Source organism: Gallinula chloropus (genome assembly GCF_964237585.1).
Source record: "Gallinula chloropus genome assembly, chromosome: 6".
Taxonomy (NCBI): domain Eukaryota; kingdom Metazoa; phylum Chordata; class Aves; order Gruiformes; family Rallidae; genus Gallinula; species Gallinula chloropus.
The window spans coordinates 33,873,890-33,893,670 of record NC_140091.1 but is presented as its reverse complement, the minus strand read 5'-3'; the positions used below and the strand labels follow the sequence as shown (position 1 = coordinate 33,893,670).

General features: G+C 41.3%; 1 protein-coding gene across 1 annotated transcript; it reads left to right on the top strand.

Moving 5' to 3' along the window:
- Positions 1–1,491: 1,491 nt before the first annotated feature.
- On the top strand, positions 1,492–18,927 carry TLCD4 (TLC domain containing 4; the record flags this gene model as incomplete). The annotated part of the gene is made up of 6 exons (XM_084266085.1): positions 1,492–1,646; positions 5,784–5,873; positions 11,625–11,683; positions 13,987–14,081; positions 16,094–16,167; positions 18,591–18,927. The coding sequence occupies 6 exons, from the start codon at positions 1,492–1,494 to the stop codon at positions 18,904–18,906; spliced, it is 789 nt and encodes a 262-aa protein (XP_084122211.1). The 3' UTR covers positions 18,907–18,927.
- Between the last annotated feature and the right edge of the window lie 854 nt (positions 18,928–19,781).

The following is a 19,781-nucleotide window of genomic DNA, read 5'->3' as shown; positions in this document are numbered from 1 at the left end:
TTTATAGCTGTAGCTTTTAACTGTGGGTACCAGTCAGAGGAGTTTTTGAATGCTTCACTTTGTTTTTTGGTTCTTTGATTCGGGGTGGGGGGGGAAAGGAGGGAAACCAGTTTGAGATTATTGAACCTTCTGCTTCTACATCTTTGAAGACAAAAGTATTTTCTTCCTGATCTCTACGTAATAGCCCTTTTGTTAAAGTTCTAAGTTTAAATGCAAACTGTATTTCAGTATGCACACCATTTATACCACCAGGTGAGAGTATCACTTTTAACTTTTCTAAAAGTTATTTTAACTGGTGGGCTTTTCTTTCTGCCTTTTTTTTCCTCCCCTGCACTTGAAGATTCTTTCCATCTGCAATGCAGATATAATTTCAGAAATCTAAGGCACTTTCCATTATTCTATAATGGATGTGAACTAAAGGTGGACATCAGTGTATTATATAATGGTAACATTTTTTGCTGACCATTAGGTGGTTGCAGTAGCATCAAACTCTGCTAGCCCCTAAGTCTTCATTTTATTTTGGGTACTTTCTTCAGTAAAACTAAAATATGTGACAGCAGTTATTTAAATGGTGATTAAAATAATTTAGGCACTTAAATGAAGCAATTTGGTTCTCCCCTTCCCCCTCCCCCTCAATTGCAATTGGCTTTTTATGAGTTTGTAGCCTTTCCCAGTCTTGTAATGTAGAACACTTCATGACACTATCAGACTGGAGATGTATGTCAGAAGCTTGTGGCTTCTGGGGAAATAGAATTCTGTTTTGCAGAAGTCCTGTCACCTCAGGAGAAATGGCTGAATTGTTTAGCTGTTTATTCAGGCATCATGAAATAGCTAAACAGCCAGCATCTGAAAAATGCATTAGCTCTGATGATAGGAAGCTTTTCAGCATGCTCTGACACTGTGCAAAGTTTAGACTTCCACATAAAGAAGATGAAAAGCTCCCTACGATAGCCTGGGCGTTATCACAAAGAGAAGCCCTTGACAAAGTGCAAATTGAGAACTACTGTCCTGGTAAAGTATACAGAAATATTACTTCCTGAAGCTTACCTGGAAACTTCTCTGCCATGGGTACCTGATTTCACTGCTGCTTTTTAAAAGCCCATGGTCAGCAGCCCATCAGGGAAGAATGAGGTGAGTTTTCATCTCGGAGCTTCTTGGGACAGGCATGGAGGCTTCTGAGCCGGTGGCTGGTCAGGTTGGTGGTCCTCCCTGCCTTTCCTGTGCAGGTAAAATACACAGGACTTCAGGCAACAGGAATGTCTAGTGTGCAAATGTGGGTGTGTTCTTTTAGAAAAAGGCAGCTTTTATGTGTAAAAGTTTGGGGAGACCTTTACATTGCTGAAGCTTAAGTAGTAACGTTCACCAGGATGAAACTCAGGGAATAAAATTTCTGTTCCTGTATTAGTTGTCAGACTTTGTGTGGCTGCTTAAAACAGCTGAATGGGAACAGACTGAAATTACCTTCTGCTTCTCTTCACAGGCTGAAGAACAATGGCTTCCTTCAGCAACTTGACTATTGGCATTGCTGTTGCCAGTTTTGCTGTATTTCAGCTCCTGTTCCATGTTTTAAGCTCTTGGGTGTCAACACGAGTCACTCCTGGTTTTAACAGTCTCAGCCAAAAGAGGAAGATCGAATGGAATTCAAGGTAGGGTGCTCAAAGCAAAGTACAGCTAATGAACTACCTGAAACTGGCAATATCTAAATCAGCTGACTCTGTGTGTGTGTGTATATAAAAATGTTACTAGTTAACCATCTTTAAAAGTTATAGGGATGGTTCTGGGCACCTAACAAATTCTGAACATAAAAGGTTGAGGCCCCATCTTGAACGCACAGCATTACAAACACTTGTACATTAAGCACTTCATTAGACAGTGGTGCCCAAGTGAAAGTCAATAGAAACAGAAATCTTGACTGGTGAGACATAATAAGGTAGAGGGGATTAATTTTAAATGGCTTCTTTGTGACACTTCTACTACAGAGCCCTTCCCCCAAACATACCTAAAATTCAAGAGTGTTGCAGCTTATTCTATGACCTAAATGCTAGCATATGGCTGGGTGTGCTTTTGGGTGCAAAGCATATTGCTCTCTGTTCTCCTGGTGCTGCTACGCTACACCCTGTTGTAGATGTTTTTTGATGAGTCTCTGGTGTGGTACTGGAGTGAGACAGGGATGGACAGGTTCCTCTGCGTGTTGGTGGGGAAGGAGGATGCGAGGAGGGGGAAGCTGTGACAGACACAGGTTGCACATTGAGGAAGGAGTTGAGGAAATCCAATCTAAAGACCTTCCTTATTCCCTTGGTGTTTCTGCAGTGTGGTCACTGAGACAGATCCACCCATGTTCCACTTGTCTCTTCAGACAGGGCACTGTTAGAAACTTGTTCAACCCTGTGTGTCTTTCCTGGGTGCTTTCCTCTCTTAAGCCCTAAAGGAAGTACAGGGTAGTAATTGCAAATGGACTGATCACTGGAGGTTTCTTTTTGTGATATACTGCTCTGAAGGGGTATATAAAGTTCCTCTGGTTGAAATGAAATGATGCAGTATAGCTTTGGGCTTGAGTAGCCTGTTACACCTTTAAAATATTTTTCAGGTGTTTCTCAAATTTTAAACTCATAACTGTATTTTGTGACTTCCTTCTCAGTGCTGTTTGAAGACAGTATCAGGTTGATACTTTTAAAGTTGTTTCCATTGTTCTAGGCAGCATCAGCAACTCAAATAGGCTTGCCCTTCCATTTGGCAAGTGTCCACCTGCAGCGTTCTGAAAGGCACCATCTTCAGTTCAGTTTGAGTTTTGAATGATTACCTATCTGCCTGAAGGACTTTGTAGGATGCCAGGTCATGGTATCAGTGCAGCTTAGGCTTATCTCTGTGCTACAATAGAGGCAGACAGGGCAACTAAATAAACTGTTGTCGAGCTGGAGCTGAACTTTTGTCTCTAAGCCACATCAAGTGACCCTTGAAATGCGTAACAAGCTCTCTGAGAACATATCCCATGCCTGGTAGCATTATGCTAAGTTGTAGCACTTTGCATAATAGCATGTGAATGGGTTCACACACCACAAGCGTGCTGGGAATAAGCTGCTGGGGAATATCTGGGCTACTTTACAGTCAGGTGTTTACTCAAGTTGACAGGACACTCCAGGCTATGGCCTCTCCACCCTCCTCCCCCCTCTCCCCCCCTCTTCTTTCCATGCCTTCCCTCAGGGTTGATAGCAGCTGTGGCTGTTAGTGGCACAGATGGGTCCTGGTCCAGTGCTGCATTAGGTTTTGGAGTAGGAGGTGTGAAACACAAAGCGTGGCTCATCAGCAGCCTGTTGATGCTCTGCCTGGGGAGGGCATGAAGGGAAGGAAAGGCTCCCTGTGTGCCTGTTTCTAGGGCAGGCTGACTGTTAACAGTGCTGAGGGAGCAGGGTGCTTCCTCAGGCTGCCTCAGTGCTCCAGTGTTTCCCCAAAGTGAGGAGTGTCTGATAGGTCTGGGTGCATTCTCTAAACATGCCTGTGCTCTGCAGACACCTGTGCTGGCAGAGAAACTTACTGTCTCCCAGTAAAATGAGTTGGGTGGGCTTAAAGGGTTCAAAAGTAGACATTTGTTACTTTGTCCTGTATTGAACTGGTGTGGGGAGTGCTACACAAATGGTTCTGTTGGCAGTCCTGAAGGAAACTGGCACAGAGGATGGTTGTGCATTTTTATCAGCTCAGCTGGGTCTGGAAGAGGGCATCTGCCTGAAATGAGCTGTAGCATTGAGTTGCAGTTTGTAATCAGGCATTAGAGCCACAGCTCAGGCTGTGTTTTCCATACCCTCAGTTTGTTCCTTCTGACCTTCCAAGAACTAAGAACCAATAAAATAAATGCTTATGGAATCTTAAATATGTGGATGCTCCAATTAAGTTAAAAACTGTACTCTGAGACAGATTTAGAATAACTTCTTTGTTGTGCAGAAATTTGCCACCTCTTCTACAATAGTGTTTGTACTGCAATTGAGCAGTTCTGGGGGAAAAAACCCATATATTTGGTAATAAAGGAGCAAGTATCCAGCTTAACAGTGCAACTTTTCTTTGCAGTTTATTGAGGAGTTAAAGGATGCAAGCTCTGTCAGTAATTTCAAGGAAATGTACTGAGCTTGATAGCTTGACCTAGATTCCATATTAAAATGGAGTGTTGTACTATTTCCCTTCTTCTGTCCCCTCTTCTGTGGAGAAACTTCAAAGTCCAGAGTTATGTGGGAATTCTGCTTTTTTTTTCTTTCTTTCTTCCTTTTTTTTTTAAATTTTACTTCCCCTTCAAGTGCTGTGCTTGGTATCCCTGTATGCTAAAGGCTAAGGTTTGAAGAAACAGCCACTCCTGAGACAAATTGCAACTGTGAACCTATAAGCTATATCCTAGGACAAACTTTACTTCTTTCAGCATTATCCTCTCCTGAAGTTCAAAACCCTGGGTATTTCTCAAACTCTAATATTATATGCCAGGCTTTGTTTTGAAAAGGAAGCAATGCTTCTAGCTTTCTGTTAATTCTGTGTTGCAAGAGTAGAGATTTTAAACTGTTAATTATTATTAAAATTCAGATAACTAATTTTTCTTTCTTTGTTAAAAGAAGAAAAGAAAAAAAGAAAAACCCTGTGCTGTAATGGTTAGTTAAATGTTCTCATCCATCTCCTCTGGCTATTCATATTATATTCATCTCCATTCATTTTTTTGGAGCACTGTTGAAGAAGCTGATGAAGATAGCATGACGACATTCTTGACCCAAATTTCTGAAAAGTCACAGAATCTTCTAATGCCATAGATGATGACAGAACTTCTGGAAGCAGATGGGTATTATAACCTACTCTCTCAGGCAGTAGCTGTAGAGGACTAGGTGCAGTTGAGTCCTATTAAACCCATGGCTAGAGGAACAAGGTTACACAGTTTGGATCTGTGCCCATTGCATTGTTCTACCTTCCAAGAATATATGTGGACTCAACAGGGCAGGAATGGCCCTGGCCTGTGTGCTGGCAGAAACCCTGCTGGGGCCTCTCTAAATAGGTAATTCTCTGTCAGCCCTTGTTAACATTCAGGGTTTATCTGCAGCGTGCATGCAGCCTCTGTGCTCCAGACTGATGTCTTTTGGGGGGGAAAAAAAAGGCATTGACCACCCAAGTGTGGACAAGGCAACTCTGATTCTATGATTCTGTGATGCTGTGATTTTGGTCTGGGACAAGAGGAGTGTAAAATAAAGGTATGAGCTGCTAGTTCATATGAACTGGTAGCTGTTAGGTCTCTAAGGCTCAGCTGCAGCGTTTTGTTAGACAAGTTTTCTCTTTGAAAACCAGAATCTACTTCAAAATCATTAGAATTCTTTCTGAAACTGTCCTTGATAGGGCTTTTCATTTAGTGCCCCCCTTCCCAAACCCTGAACTTGGCTGATTTGGGTGACTGAAAGGAGAAACCTGCTGCTGCAGGACTTGTGGGGCAATCTGAATATGACATGCATATAGATTTGCCAGCAAGTGTAAGAGAACAGAATATTATATTGTCTTTAAGGATTGATGACTATATGGGATAATTGGAGGAAAATACAGATCTCAGTTACTTTAAGACCTTACTTTTCATTTAAATGCCCCCTCCCCAGCTCTTTTGAGAAGGGGTCAAAAAGATTCCTGGTCGGACAAAGAGTAAAAAAGAGATGATTGTCTTCCAGAGAGGTACTTGGATGGAGTTGACAATGCCTTTGGAAACATCCTACCTTGAGCATGGGTATGTAAAGGTGAATGGCAGTACCTCCTTGTGACTGTGATCTCTTTTCCAGGACAGTGTCCACATTCCACGCCCTGGTGGTTGGTGGGTTTTGCCTGTATATTTTGTTGTACGATGACGCTGTTAACGCTGACCGCCTCTGGTAAGACATGGTCCATACATGTGGTGCTTACACAAAAAGATACCAGCATTGAAAAGGAAAAAAAATAATCCTGCAGTGTATTAATTACTAAAATAATCGTTTCATTTCCCCCTTAAAATAAGGAGATATGAGTCCATTTCACTGTCTGTACTGTGTGATAATTCCAAATTCCATTGTCAGTATTAATGTCTTAGTGCACTGTGTCTCTAAAGTGGAATGGATAAAATACCAGCAGTTGATTTGAAGAAGCATATTAAATCACTGAAGAATAGAACCAAGACTGTAACTGTGAGTTGTCCTGACTGAAACTGTGCAATTTATTGTCATAACTTTTAAAGTGAAATTAAAATGCTGCTGCAGGTCTGGAGTGTGTCTGTGTGGCAAAAACTGGGGTGTCCTATTATGTGTATGAAAATGTATGTCTAACCTGAGAAATTAAGGTGTTTGTAGTTCTGCCTCTGATAGAACTTCTATCAATCTTTATTTTAAAATAAGTACAAAAGTTTCAAGTGCTGTCTTCACAAGCAAGAGGTGTATTAAATTACTGGACTGCTAGAATTTTCCCTAGTTAGTAAAGTATTTCGCATTAAGCTTCTTTTTTCTTGATTTCCAGTTATATTTATATAACATTTATATTGTCTCATTTCACACTTTTTGAGGGAGGAGGAGGAATAAGATGCCTTTGTTTTAGTTGAGTTAATTATGGATTGCCATTGTTGTCACTTCTTAGCCTCTGGAACTCTCCCTACAGAAGGAAAGGGCCCATGTTTTTCCTGAGGACTAACTAACTACTTTAAGTTTTATTTCATATTTTTGTCATAGACTGTTGTTTTTTTAACCTTGTCAAAGGACCACAGTGTGAGTCAGGTAATACTTACATAAATTGAACTGGTTTTTTTGGTACTGTAAAGGAATGACAGCAGACAGGGTAGGGGGCTTGAAGCACTCTGCTTTAATAAATAAACCACTGATTTATAACACAAATTTAGGCAACATCGGCCTCTTCTGTGTGTAGTGATAGATGATTAAATTGTTGGTATCTTTAGAGGGACCAAATATAATCTGAATACCTTCTGGGATCTGCTAAGCATGTTGAAAAGCAGCACGTTATGTTCACACTCGGTGTGTGTTGTGGTAAGCTTCATCAGATGGAAGCTTTTGTGCTGGTGTGTTTGAGTACACCTTGATCAAAACAGTATGAAAGAAGTCATGAAAGACAAATAAAAGCCTCTTGGCAGCAATAAATAAATTGAGTCTTCACATTTACTAAATTTTCCTGGTATAATTCCAGGGGAAAAAAAAAGCAATTATGTAATACTTTAACTGCTTTTTATTCTTAGTAAGTTTGAGAGAGTTACATTAGATATTTTTGTATATTGCACTGAAAATTTAATCTTGCTTAGGGAGCCTTAGTATCCAAGATTATGTAGAGAAAAAAAATTTAAAAGGACAGAATCCATCTTTGGGGGATATATTTTCTGTATTTCTACTAGTATTTCTAAATAGTGTCTATGTAGTTGCTATCGGTGGTTTTATTTATTTTTGGTAAAGTAAGCAAAACACCTATTTATTAAAATCTTGTGGAATTGTATTTAATCTGTGTGTTTTCAATTAAATCTTCAGATTAATTTCCTAGCAATGTTAATTGTTTCATGGAAAAAGTTATCTTAGTTTTCAGGAATTTGTCAATCCAAAGTGCACAGAACACTCTGGAAATCACGACTTTTAGTTATTCATCTAGTAATTTTTAAAATGTATGAAGTATCAATTGGTGTCTTTAAAGCAGCCACAAGTACTCCAATACACCTTCATGTGAGTGATGAAGTGTGAAGGGAGACCGAACGTAACCCTGCCTGTGGCTTTAGAACTGCTTGTATTTTACTCACAGGCTGCATATGACTTTGTGTTTGGCTTCACTGGCAGAAGAAAGCCTGAATTGTAGGGTGGTTGGAGAGGGTTCAGAGGAGGGCCACAAGGATGATTAGAGGGCTGGAGCACCTGCCCTACAAAGAGAGGCTGAGGGAACTGGGCTTGTTCAGCCTGGAGAAGAGAAGGCTGCGGGGGGACCTCATTGCAGCCTTCCAGTCCCTGAAGGGAGCTTATAGGCAGGAGGGGATTCGACTTTTTAAAAGAGCAGATAATGGCAGGACAAGGGGGAATGGACTAAAGCTAAAGGAGGGAAGGTTTAGATTAGATATTAGGGGGAAGTTTTTTACAGAGAGAGTGGTGAGGGGCTGGAACAGGCTGCCCAGAGAGGGGGTGGATTCCCCGTCCCTGGAGGTGTTCAAGGCCAGGTTGGATGGGGCCCTGGGCAGCCTTGTGTAGCTCCAGGCCTGGAGGTTGGTGTCCCTGCCTGTGGCAGGGGGGTTGGAGCTCTGTGACCCTTGGGGTCCCTTCCAACCCAGACCATTCTATGATTCTATGATTCTTTATCTCTGTGGTTTCCTCAGAATTTGCAGATGTGCATTTTCTTCTAAGGTTGACTTCTGCATCACTCTTAAACTTGCGACGGCTCACGCCAGTCTGTGTATCCCCCCGTATGTCTTGCTGTCTGTGCCTTCCCCCATATCTCAAATTGATTACTGGTAGCTGTAATTAAAGCCTTAGCTGACCATTTACAGCTTTAACATTTTTTTTTCTCCAGTCTGTTTGATGGTTTAGCTGGACACTAAGTCTTCAGTTGCTTAAAATCTCTCCATTGATTCGTAGTTGAATCCATATAGTCTTCATTTGACTTGAATGAGGGGAAAAAAGGAAATTACATGGGAAATGCCAGGTGGACTGTTGCAAAGCTGCTCAGCCTGGAAATCCAAAGCATAAGCTGTGGGACTTGGCAGTTTACAGGTATGAATGATGCATAAGCCCTTCTGTAGGAGTCTCTTATTAACAATACCAGAAACATTTGTGAATCCAGTTTGAATAACTAAATATCCAAGAATCTTTCTTGGATATTTCTTTATGGAGCTTTATATTTCTATATGGAGCTTTCTTGCTCTGTTCTAGCCCAGATAGCCAAAAAACATTGCCCAGATGCTCCGATTTTAGACTCCCTCTAGATATTCCTACCTTCTCCTTGTAGCCATTGACTGTACGTCAGTATACAGCCAGGTTTCTTCTGTGGGATTGAAAGGTACCTGTATCTGTAATGGAAAAATCACAAGTTCTGAGCCTCTGTGTCAGCCTAAATTCTGGGTTCAGGCAAAGCTTAAATGTGTGGTGATGCTGACACCTGTGTGTCTTGAAAGGGATCAGGACTCCTGCTAAGGGTTTGGGTGCAGTAGAGAGAGGATTTGGTATGACTGTCAGGTAGTGCCTGAAACTAGGCACAAGAGATACTAGCAAAGGCTTGTAAGACTGGACCACTGACGTTACTGGGAAGCATCAGGGTTGTGTGCATACACCTTTTTGATGGTCTAGGACTTCTTGTAATGCTTTGCCTGTAGTCTTCTGTATGTAATACAGGCTAGCTAACCCAGATGGCTGTTGTAATTGTTTTTGAGGTGCTTAGAGTAACCCAGTAGAAAATATGGAGGTGGTAGAGATTAGATAAGGAGAGGGAGAAGATGGAAATAAGTGGATGAAGTTGTAGCTTCACAGACCAGCAGACTTTTTCATAGGAATGTCCACTTTACAGTCATTACACTTGTTTGATTAGCATTTTATGACTCTGTATCTGCAAGTAAGTTTGAACAGGGTTGGTCATGTGGACTTTTGTTTGTTGTGCATGTTGGTGTGTAGTCCCTTTGCCACACATACCTTCCTAGCAATCATGAGAGAGAGCTCTACCCTCTTGCTTACTCAAGTCACTCCCTGTTTATCACTCCTGGCCTTGCTTGCATCAAAACTAGGCTGCAAAATCAGGGCTCGTAAGCTCCACTGCACCTCCCATTCAAGGAGACTCATCAGGAAATCTGGAAGATTTAGACTAAATTCCAAGTTTTACACTAATTGGAATTAATTTGGGATTCTAACACAGACCCTTCTTGAAGGGTGGGGGCAGATGGACAGTGCAGCCATACATGTTGTCGAAGTGTTGTTTTAGAAAGTCTAGAGAAAGTTTGTTGCAAGGTGACCAATCTCATGGGATGAAGGGAAGCAAATCATTCCCTGTCTCATCCAGTTTGGTCATGTTTATCATTGTCAAGGAACCAATTTCATATACTCAGTTGCTTGCATCTTCTTGGAAGAATAATATGAAGGTTCTGGAGCGTAGGGTCCATCTTGGTGATGATGTGCTGCAGTGTGTTGGGAGCACTTAGAAGTTTGGTAATGATGTCACTGCCACAGCTGGGAGGTCTCATGAGGGCTGGAACTATTCAGAGAGGCTTTGCTAAAGTTGTGACAACTCATCTGCCCATGCTCTGTGTCTAGCTGTGACTTTCAGAAGAGCTACACCTAAAGAAGCACAGCCCACAACCTCCATAGCATATGAAACCAGGCTCTGAAGCCAGGGAAAAATAGTCCTGTCTCAGATTGTTGTGAAGAGCCTCTATGGTCAATCTTAAGAGATGGAATGAGCTCTAGGCTCTCCTGGTAGTGTTTGAAACCAGAAATCTGGTTCTGTGAGACCTCCTATCTTTCTGTAAACTACCTTTTCACTCAGGGAAGCAGTCGGTTTTACATGCTAAGAAAGCCTTAAAGTTTAGTGAGCAGATTGTAATAATACAGGAAATCTCTTCCACTGCTTCATTCCAATAGGATTAAAAAGTAGTGGTTAAGTAATAGCATTGGACTGCTTTGTAGCTGAGGTAGATTGATGGTGACTGTGTGCACAGTTATGTTCCATTTTGTCTTGGAAGGTTCACCACAAGGATTGCTTTGACAGCTTGTCTTGAGCACTCCACATTTTATAATCTCTAGACTGGTAGCTTAGAGCTCCATTCATACCTACCCAAAACATATCTAGATTAGATTCACAACTGAGAGATCATAACTTTTCTTTTTACAAACTGTGCCAGGGAAAAGAGGTTTGCTTACCAAACTTCTCAGAGTTGGAATGTAGAGAGGGCAGCAGAGGAGAGAACAAATGTCACTTGCTGTAATGTGGATGCTTCCCTTTTGTGAGCTGTATTCACAAGTCTGGGTTTGTTTAACATCCTAGAGGGACTGAAGTTGTGTGTGTGCACTACTGAGAGCTTTGCCTGCTGCATGTTTCGCACCAAAAGGCAATGGACAGAAGGTGTGAAACTCCTCTGAAAGGCATTTCTCCTCGAAGGTTCCTTGTCTGCAGAGAACTGGCAAATAATTCCTTTCATGCCTCCTTCTACTCTGTTTATCCCCATAAGCATCCATCCTGTTAGGAATGTGAAAAGCACCAGCTGAGCAAGGTATTTTTGTCACCCTTAACAAAGTTTTAACACTTGACAGAAGAACAGGAATGGAGAGACAGAGTGTCAGTTAAAGTGCTGAGGTGCATTGCCAGGACCCTCTTCTCTGTCCTCTCCCAGAGAAGCCCGCTCAGGCTACATGCTGGGTTTCAGTTCTGGTCTCTAGCAAGGCTCTTGGGGCAGTCCCCACCCTAAGGCAGGGGGTGATCCTGATTAAGGTAGTTTGCAGATGTTTTATATCTGGGCAGAAAAGGAATCTGCTTTTGTGACTAGTACCTTTCTTAACCAAATCTTGTATGTAATGCCTTCCTGGAGGGCCAAGCATAAGGTGACCTGATGGGTATTACGTGCTTGATGTGTGTACATCCTTTGTAAATGACCATGTTATAAGAGATGTAACTCTGTATTTTTCGTATTTCTACAGGGGTGACCCTTCCATTGTGAAACTGAATATTGCTATTACCACAGGCTACCTCATTTCTGGTAATTATGCAACGTGTATGCAACGCACACAGTCTGTATGTTGGTAATGAGTCACTATGCCTGTATATTTATCCTGTGGCTCTGTGCTGGAGAGGTGACAGTGTACACAATACACTTTCTACTGGGACTTTCAAAATTGCTAATGGAGTTGTGGGCTGTGGTGAAATCCCAGGAGCTTGTCAGCGGATGTGAAAGGTGGAACGATATTTCCCCAAGCACTGAGGAAACCCCACGGTGTGGCTTTGTGATGGTTTGATATACAACCACCAGCTCCAGCTCAGTTTTGTCTCTGTTGTGGTTTTACCCTGGCTGAGAGCCGAGATCCACGCAGCTGCCTGCTCTTTAAAGGAAAAGAGCAGGGGAAGGGGGGGGGGGTGTGTGTGTGAGGCAAGGGAAGGGAAAAGGAAGGGGTAAATAACAACCCCAAAACCAAGAAACCAAAAGCCCGTGGGTTGGGATAAGGAGAGTTTACTAGAATAGCAGAAAGATACAATATAACAATGCTGACAGGACTTTAGAGCAAAAAATACATGAAACTGTGGCTACACAATGCAGTGTCTCACCCAACCCACAGCTCAGGCCGTGCCACCCAGAGCCATGGAATACCCCCTTTGGCCCATTTGGGTCACCTGTCCTGGCTTTGCCCCTCCTTTCTCATGAAGAACTGAGACAGTCCTTGACTGTCTGACAGCAACTAAAACCATCAGGGTGTTACCAGCACTGCTTTCATTTTAACTCCCAAACACAGCATCCCATCCGCTGCTACAAACGAAGTTAACTCCATCCTGACCCAAACCAGGACAGTCTCCAAGCCAATCAAGAAGGTGTTAAAGTAGTGCCTTTCGCTCCCTTCAGGGTTTCTATGCCCCATAGCTATTTTATCCTGTGCTTCTTTTATCCTGTGCTTCTTCCTGTGACCTCAGAATGGTGGCAGAAGGATTTTGTCAACCCTCAGTATAAGCTGAGGCAAATGACACGATAGGATCCTGCCCACCCACCTTTTAGTCTCACTTTAAGCAGAAGTTTAGTCATGTATAAAACATTGACTTCTTAAATTATTTTCTTGGTGTGGCAATTACCCCTACATATGTTTTGTGTTCTTAATATTTACTGTCAACTAACACTGGCATGGGAATTTCACTACAAAATGCTTTGGAACTTGCATCCCATATGGGGATAATGCTGTCTTAGCAAAGCAAACACTTGCTGTGAGTTGGACTTTTAGGGGAAAACTCGTGTTAGGATGGAGTCTCTGGTCAGAGACTGGGCCGTAGACTTTATCTCTCAGACTAGATTTCTCACCCCAATGGAATTGATAATGTGATGATCAGTGTGCCCTGTTAAACTGTGGGTTACTTTAAACCTGTTTTTTCCATTGGAACTCCTTCAGCTCCCATGTTTAATTCATCGGTATCTATTTTTGAATAATGATGCATTAGACTTTCATTAAGAATTAATGAATGCCTTTGAACAGAGAACTGAACCTGGCCACTCATTCTCTAGTGCTTCCTTATATAGTTAATGTTTAATTATTAGTAGGAAGTGGAGCAGCTATGTCAGATGACATCAAGTCCTGCCTGAGGACAACTAATATAAAAGAGATCAAGGCACTCACCGGAGATAGGAAGGGCATAAAGTCTTTGATTTGGAACCCTGGTCACTAATATTCCAGTCCAAAGTTCTCATTTGGAGAAAGTAGGGGCAGAAAGTGCCTATTCCAGTGCAGAAAAGAAAACCTGAACTCTCAGACCATCATGAGACAAGGAAAAACTTTCCTGTCAGAGCTTTCCTTCTAACATCAACGTGCTGCCCGTTCCAAGTGCTCTGCACAAACAGTAATGTAACTGCCTGTTGATTCAGAAGTTCCCCATAACAGATCCCTGCATTTATTAGGTGTTATTTGTATATTGGCTATGTCCCCTCTAGCATGCCCCCTCCCTCCCCTTTTTTTTTGTGTCACTTGTCCCAGATTTCTGGGTTTGTAAGTGTGAAGTCTTGCTCTGAGATGCTGGATTCGCTTTTTATATGAGATTCTGGATCCACTTTTTGCTTCCAAAATATTGCAGCGAAAGCTATTGCTTCTGTACTTCCATTGATGTGGAAAGTAATCATTATGCCAGCAGTAGAAGAATGCTTTAACTAAAGTGTTTAGGATAAAGGTGTTCACTTCAGAAGAGAACTAATTCAGAGGGTTTCTACCGATGCCATATGTTGGCCTTTATACCTTTAAAACTTAAACACTCTTCTGAGGTCAATGGTAGTATAATCAATTGTTCTTTATCGTTATTTCTTTTCTTTTGTAGATTTGTTGCTTATTATTTACTACTGGAAGGCAATTGGAGACAAGTTCTTTGTAATCCATCACTTGGCAGCTCTGTACGCCTACTATTTTGTACTGGTGAGTGCCCTGTTCTCCCGTAACCTATCAAGCAGCTGTGAGGGAAGACAGTGTTTTTTGTAGATCTCATTTGTTTAATTCTTAAAAATATCCTTTGTTAGTTGGTGTATTAGCTTTTTGAAAGGCATATTTTCATTCGTCATTGGTGGGAAGTTACAGTTCTTCAGCAAAACTGGTCTGTATTTAACTGCTGTACTCAGTGTATTTAACTCCTGAAATGAAAACTCTTCTGAGATTTTCCTGTAGAGTGACTTTGACAGAGGGTTTTGTTTTTTTTTCTTCACATGATTATAGAAAAAAGCTTCAAATAAAAGCAAAAGTCTGAAGGTTTAGTGGAAAATTAGGAGGACATGGTTTCAAGCAGTTATGTTCTGCTTGTGATTGCATTTGCCAGGCCATAGGTCGGTGATCCCTGACTCTGAATGAACTACAGTCACTTAGCTGGGGGTTTTGTGGGGTGTCTCTTTTTTTAGATATCTGTTATGACATAAATTGTTGATCCTGGGGGAACAGTGGACGATTAACTATATACCTGTAAGCATCTGCAGCACATACATAGAAGAGAAAAGGGGAAGAGAAGGATACTGATCTAGGATTAAAGACTAAGTTGTTCTTTGCTGCTGCTGGAATTTCTCAGATGCCCATGTGACTTGGTAGAAATCCTTTGACCTCCAGAATAATGCTTCTGAATTTCTTCTGAAAAGCTCATTCAGTAAAGAAAGAAATCTTATAAAATGCAATTTACTTCATTTACCACTTTTTCCCTGCCTCCTGTGGGAATCCCAGGCTCCCAATGTCTAACGTGATGAGATGCCAGATTGCTGTCACGTTTCCCATGTAACGCTGTAAAGGGGATGAAGTACACTGACAAGTAAATACTCTGCTTTGGGTTGAAGATAATTAGATCTACTGATATTATCAGGGAGAAAAGTGAATTAGAGCTGAATACTGGAGAAATGAAAATACCACTACCAAGGCTAATCCCTGATGCAGGAAATTCATTAGCTGTTTCTGGAGTAAATAGAAAGTGTAGTGTTAGTGTGAACTCCTTTTAAAGGGGGGTCTTGCTATTTGGGTCTAGCTGTGCCCTGGGATGTCTGTGTGTTATGCTCATTCTCTTATCTTCAGAGAAGCTTACTCACAGCTATCTTGTTGCAAAAATTGCTCTTGAAGATAGGAGAGAATTGGACTCAGAACACAGATTTCCTATTTGGCGTGGTGCGAACTGACATGAGTGAGATGCCTGCAGTAGTGGATGTTAACGTACTCAGTGGGGGGAGAGAGAAGATGACACACACTCCACAGGTTGTTCAGGAGGCTTCCTGGTTTTTCTTTAAAAATGTTTTTATCTCTACATCTGCAAACTGCCAGTTCCCCAGCTGCTGTGCAATGGGATAACACTTCCAGCACAACCAAACAATAAGGCACAGAATACACTCCACATCAGCACTTGGAAGAAAGTGCTCAGTTACAACTTGTATCAGTGTAAAAGTACCATGTGGTTACCTGAGAAGATGTGCTCAGGGCATGGCAGGACTCTCACAGAGCTGGTGGAAGGGGGCTTCCCCTGCCCTGGGCAGGAGAGAAGGAATGACTTTGTGCTCTTTCTGCTGCCATATATGAGCTGGGAGTTCATCTTCACTTTGGCAAATTACGTTCCTTAAACAACATGTTCCTTAAACAATAACAGTAATAGCATCATTATAACCTATGCCTACTTGTGCCAGTCTTCTCTAGCTAGCTTGGCATGGCCACTTAACTGTAAGTCTTCTAAAGATTTTCTTTTTAATAAGAAATTACTGATTGAAGATGCCTGAAGGACACCTGCAGCTTTTGTAGTAAACCTCATTTGGAAATCGTAAGCAAGTTGGCCGCAGATGGCCAAGTCACTACGTGTGTTTTACTAAAGAAGTTGTGAGGTTGTGTCGTTCTGTCTATACCTGACGACTTTAACCAGGGTTCCAGATCTACATGGTGGATTTGTGTGTGTCTGCTTTTGTTTTGCTACCCAGAGCAAAGGGCTGTTGGCGTATTTTGGAAACTTCCGCCTGCTTGCAGAGTTCTCCACTCCTTTTGTCAACCAGCGGTAAGTGGCAGTTCTCAGTTTCAATCTGCACCATTAGTTCTCTCACCTAGGAATTTTTATGGTTGAATATCTGCTGTTTTCTTTTCCATGTGTCTGGTAGAGAAATGGGAAGGCTTGTAAGGGAAAAGGGAACTGTAATCCTCCTGCAAACAGGGTGCCTGAGTATTAACCACTGTGCATTGTGACTCTGAAATATTTTATGAGACTGTAGCATTCCTCAGATCTCTAAAAATAGACTGTGCTGAGATCCCTCTCAGACATTAGCTTGGCAAGTTTATCCTGCAGGAGGGCAGGGCGGGGTGGTGGAGCTCTCCAGAAGTCATTTGCCCAAGCGCAGTTGAGTAGGAGATTACAGTCTAATGTAGTCTCTGCACCACGTGTGCAGAGAGACTGTGGAGTAAACAAACACTTCTTTAAACTTATTTTAGTGATACAAGGAAGAGGAGAAAATGAAAAAAGGTGGGGTGATATTCTCAGCTTCTATATTGAAATTAGTGTCCTAGTGAATGGCCAGTCTCCCAGTTGATTTCTACTGGGATAGGAATTCATCCTGGGTTTGCATGGTACCTACAGCAATGCTTGTCGTTCAGACTGTGGTGTTAGGAGTGTTGTGATACATCTGTCTGTTAAAAGTAAGATGTTGTAGTTTCAAAATGTCTATGGTGAGAAAATGTGTCATGGAATAGCCACACTTGCTGCTTTCTCAGAAAAACGGAAATCTCTGTTGGAGATAACAGTCCCTTGCACTATGGGATGTCATCTCATTAGTGCATGAATTGTTTGCTTTGGGGTCTTTTTTTGGGTTGGGGTTTTTTTTCCCATTAAATTTGAAGAGAACCAGACACTTAAGACAGTCAGTGGTGGATAACGATAATGACTTGCATGATGTTTCTCTTTTGCATGCTTAGTATTACCCAAAGAGCTGCTATTAAAATATAAAATGATATTCTAATCTCAGGACTGTGGGATTTTCTTTGTATTTCCTGTCCATTGTTAGGGATATTTAATTGGAGGTTGTCTCTGTGCCAAGTACTCAGGTCTTTCAATGTTAGTATCAGGATTTATGTAATTAGTTATGAACTGTGGTGCATAGAATTGTAATAACTGTGATCTACTGACTTCTAGTTTTTTTGAACTTGCTGGGAGAGGAAAGTTGCTAAGCAAATGTCCAGTTACCCTTTTTTGTTTCCTAACATATCTCACAACTTATTTTAAAAGTTCTTTTTTACATTACTTTTGGAATTTGCATTGTATAATAGCAACAAAAGTACAGGTTCTGATTGTTAGTCTGACAAAATGCATCTCCTCATCATCCCAGTCCGTGTTTCTGTGGTGAGGTATCCCACTTCCCACCTGGACTGCAGCCTCATTGCCTGCATTTCAGCTGTCTCAGTGGCAGGCTTACTCAGTTCCTCAACTGTTTCTGTCAGAGCTGGATATCTGGCAAATCTTTTTAATATATCTGTAATGACCTAGGTTTTAATCTTTAGGTAATTAAAATTACTTTTAGAACCTGTTTTAGAACTGGTAAATGTGTTAAATGGTTTTACCCTCCTGTCTTTTTTTATTATTCTACTTCCCTCCCCATCCTCCATCATGAATACAGTGGTGTAAGTAGTTTTCCTCTGGTCCTGTCTCTTATCTGCCATTGTTGCACAGATTCTTCTTTTTTCTAGTTTAAGTGGGAATGGTAAAAAGTTAGAGGAGTTTGTTCCTTTTTTTTTTTTTTTCAGGAATTCAACCCACAGGTTCTGTGTGCTGGGCAATAGATAAGTTGTACTTATCTAAGGGATTCATATGCAGGAATTTTTGCTTTAAGGCCATTTATGAGTAGTAGTGGGAGAGTGGCTTTTTAGATTTATCTCTATTTTATAACATACCTAGTTGTGACATGATCCAGTGCCTTTTACAATGTCTGGTTCTCAAGTTCTGGCGTCAGGCTGAACAAAAGTAGTCAGAAGATCCCAAATCTGAAAAAGTGGGAATTCTAGAGCTCTATGTAGATTACATTACCCTATCCAAATACAATGCTAGGATTGCTTTCAGGGAAACAAATAGAATTTTAGCTGCCTGTTGGTACAAGCTGTAGTAACAAGTAATACATTTGTATTTATCATTTGAAAGGATAATTAAATTACAGTGTATTACACAATAGTCAGCGTGGAGGTGCTGAATTTGTTTACAATTCAAATGAGGATTTTCTATGTGTTGTTTTGTAATGTACTGGATATTGCACACTGCTGAAGTGGTGAAACAAAATGCAGCCAAATGGAAGAACCTGCAGCCAAGCCAAGACACAGGAATTTAGCAATGAGAAGGGTAGATGCAATTAATGAATTAAATGATTAATTAAAAATTTAAATTAATTTTTTTAATGAGATGGCTCCAAGTCTGCCTGGTATCTGTGACCACTTCTTTTGCAGGTGGTTTTTTGAAGTACTGGGCTATCCCAAATCTTCAAAGGCCAACATGATCAATGGTGTGCTGATGACAGTTGTGTTCTTCGTGGTGAGGATCGCCGTCATGCCTGTGTATTACATCCATGTGATCTCCTCATTTGGAACAGAGGCTTTCCACAGACTAGGATTTGCAGCCCAGAGCGCCTGGATTATCTCAAGTGTTGTCTTGGATGTTATGAATGTGATGTGGATGGTCAAAATTGCAAAAGGATGCTACAAAGTTGTTTGTCTTATGGGACAGGAGGAAGCCAAAACCCACAGAAATGGAAAATCTGACTAGACATCGTATGCATAAAATGAATAAAATTCTGCTATGAAAATAAAGTGGGTTCACTGAAACAGTGCACATTTCTGCCCTGGAATACTCCTTTTAAGGAAACAAGGTATTACCTCTGTACTGACCTTACTCTCTCCCTAGCCACACTGCCTGCACACCCAGGGCCACGCTTTATGGATCCCGTCTGGTGAGGAATCGAAGCGACAGCTCACGCAAAGGAGTTCCACACGTCTGTTCAAAGTAGCTCTGGGCTACTGAAATTAGAAAGGAGCAGACTGGTCACTTGCTTGTTGTCCACCAGTGTGTTCAAAGTGTTTCACTCAGGTTTCTCAGATCAATGTGTTTTATAAATCCAGTGAATACTGACGTCTCTCTTTTTTTAGAAAACAAACAAACAAAAAACTCTTCCCCAAACTCCTGATATGGTGCAATTTTCCTGGCATGTTTCTATGTTTTCTTCTAGGAATAACAATCAAGATTTCATTCTTGACAACTTTATAATTTTTGCAAGAAAAGCTAAAAAAATTTAGCTCTGGTTCTGTGAAGTCTTTTACTGCTTTTTGTTCTGCCTTACGTGAATGCAAACTATTTTGGGAACTTTATGAAATGACTTTATCTAAATTGCTGTATTATAAGACTACAGAATATCTTCAAATCCTCTGGTTTTCATGGGAGGGATTCACTTTTGCTGTGTCAGATTCCATGCAGAGTACATCTTTCAAATTGCCTGTAGAAATATTCTCATAAGCTACTATGGTAAATGATGCGTGGAAACAGCATAACTCTTCCTGGAGTGCTTTTTCCTTTGCTGCCACTCCCTTGGAGAAGCACTGCAACTGTCCTCAGAGATCTTTATTTATTTTTACTCATTGGCTGTT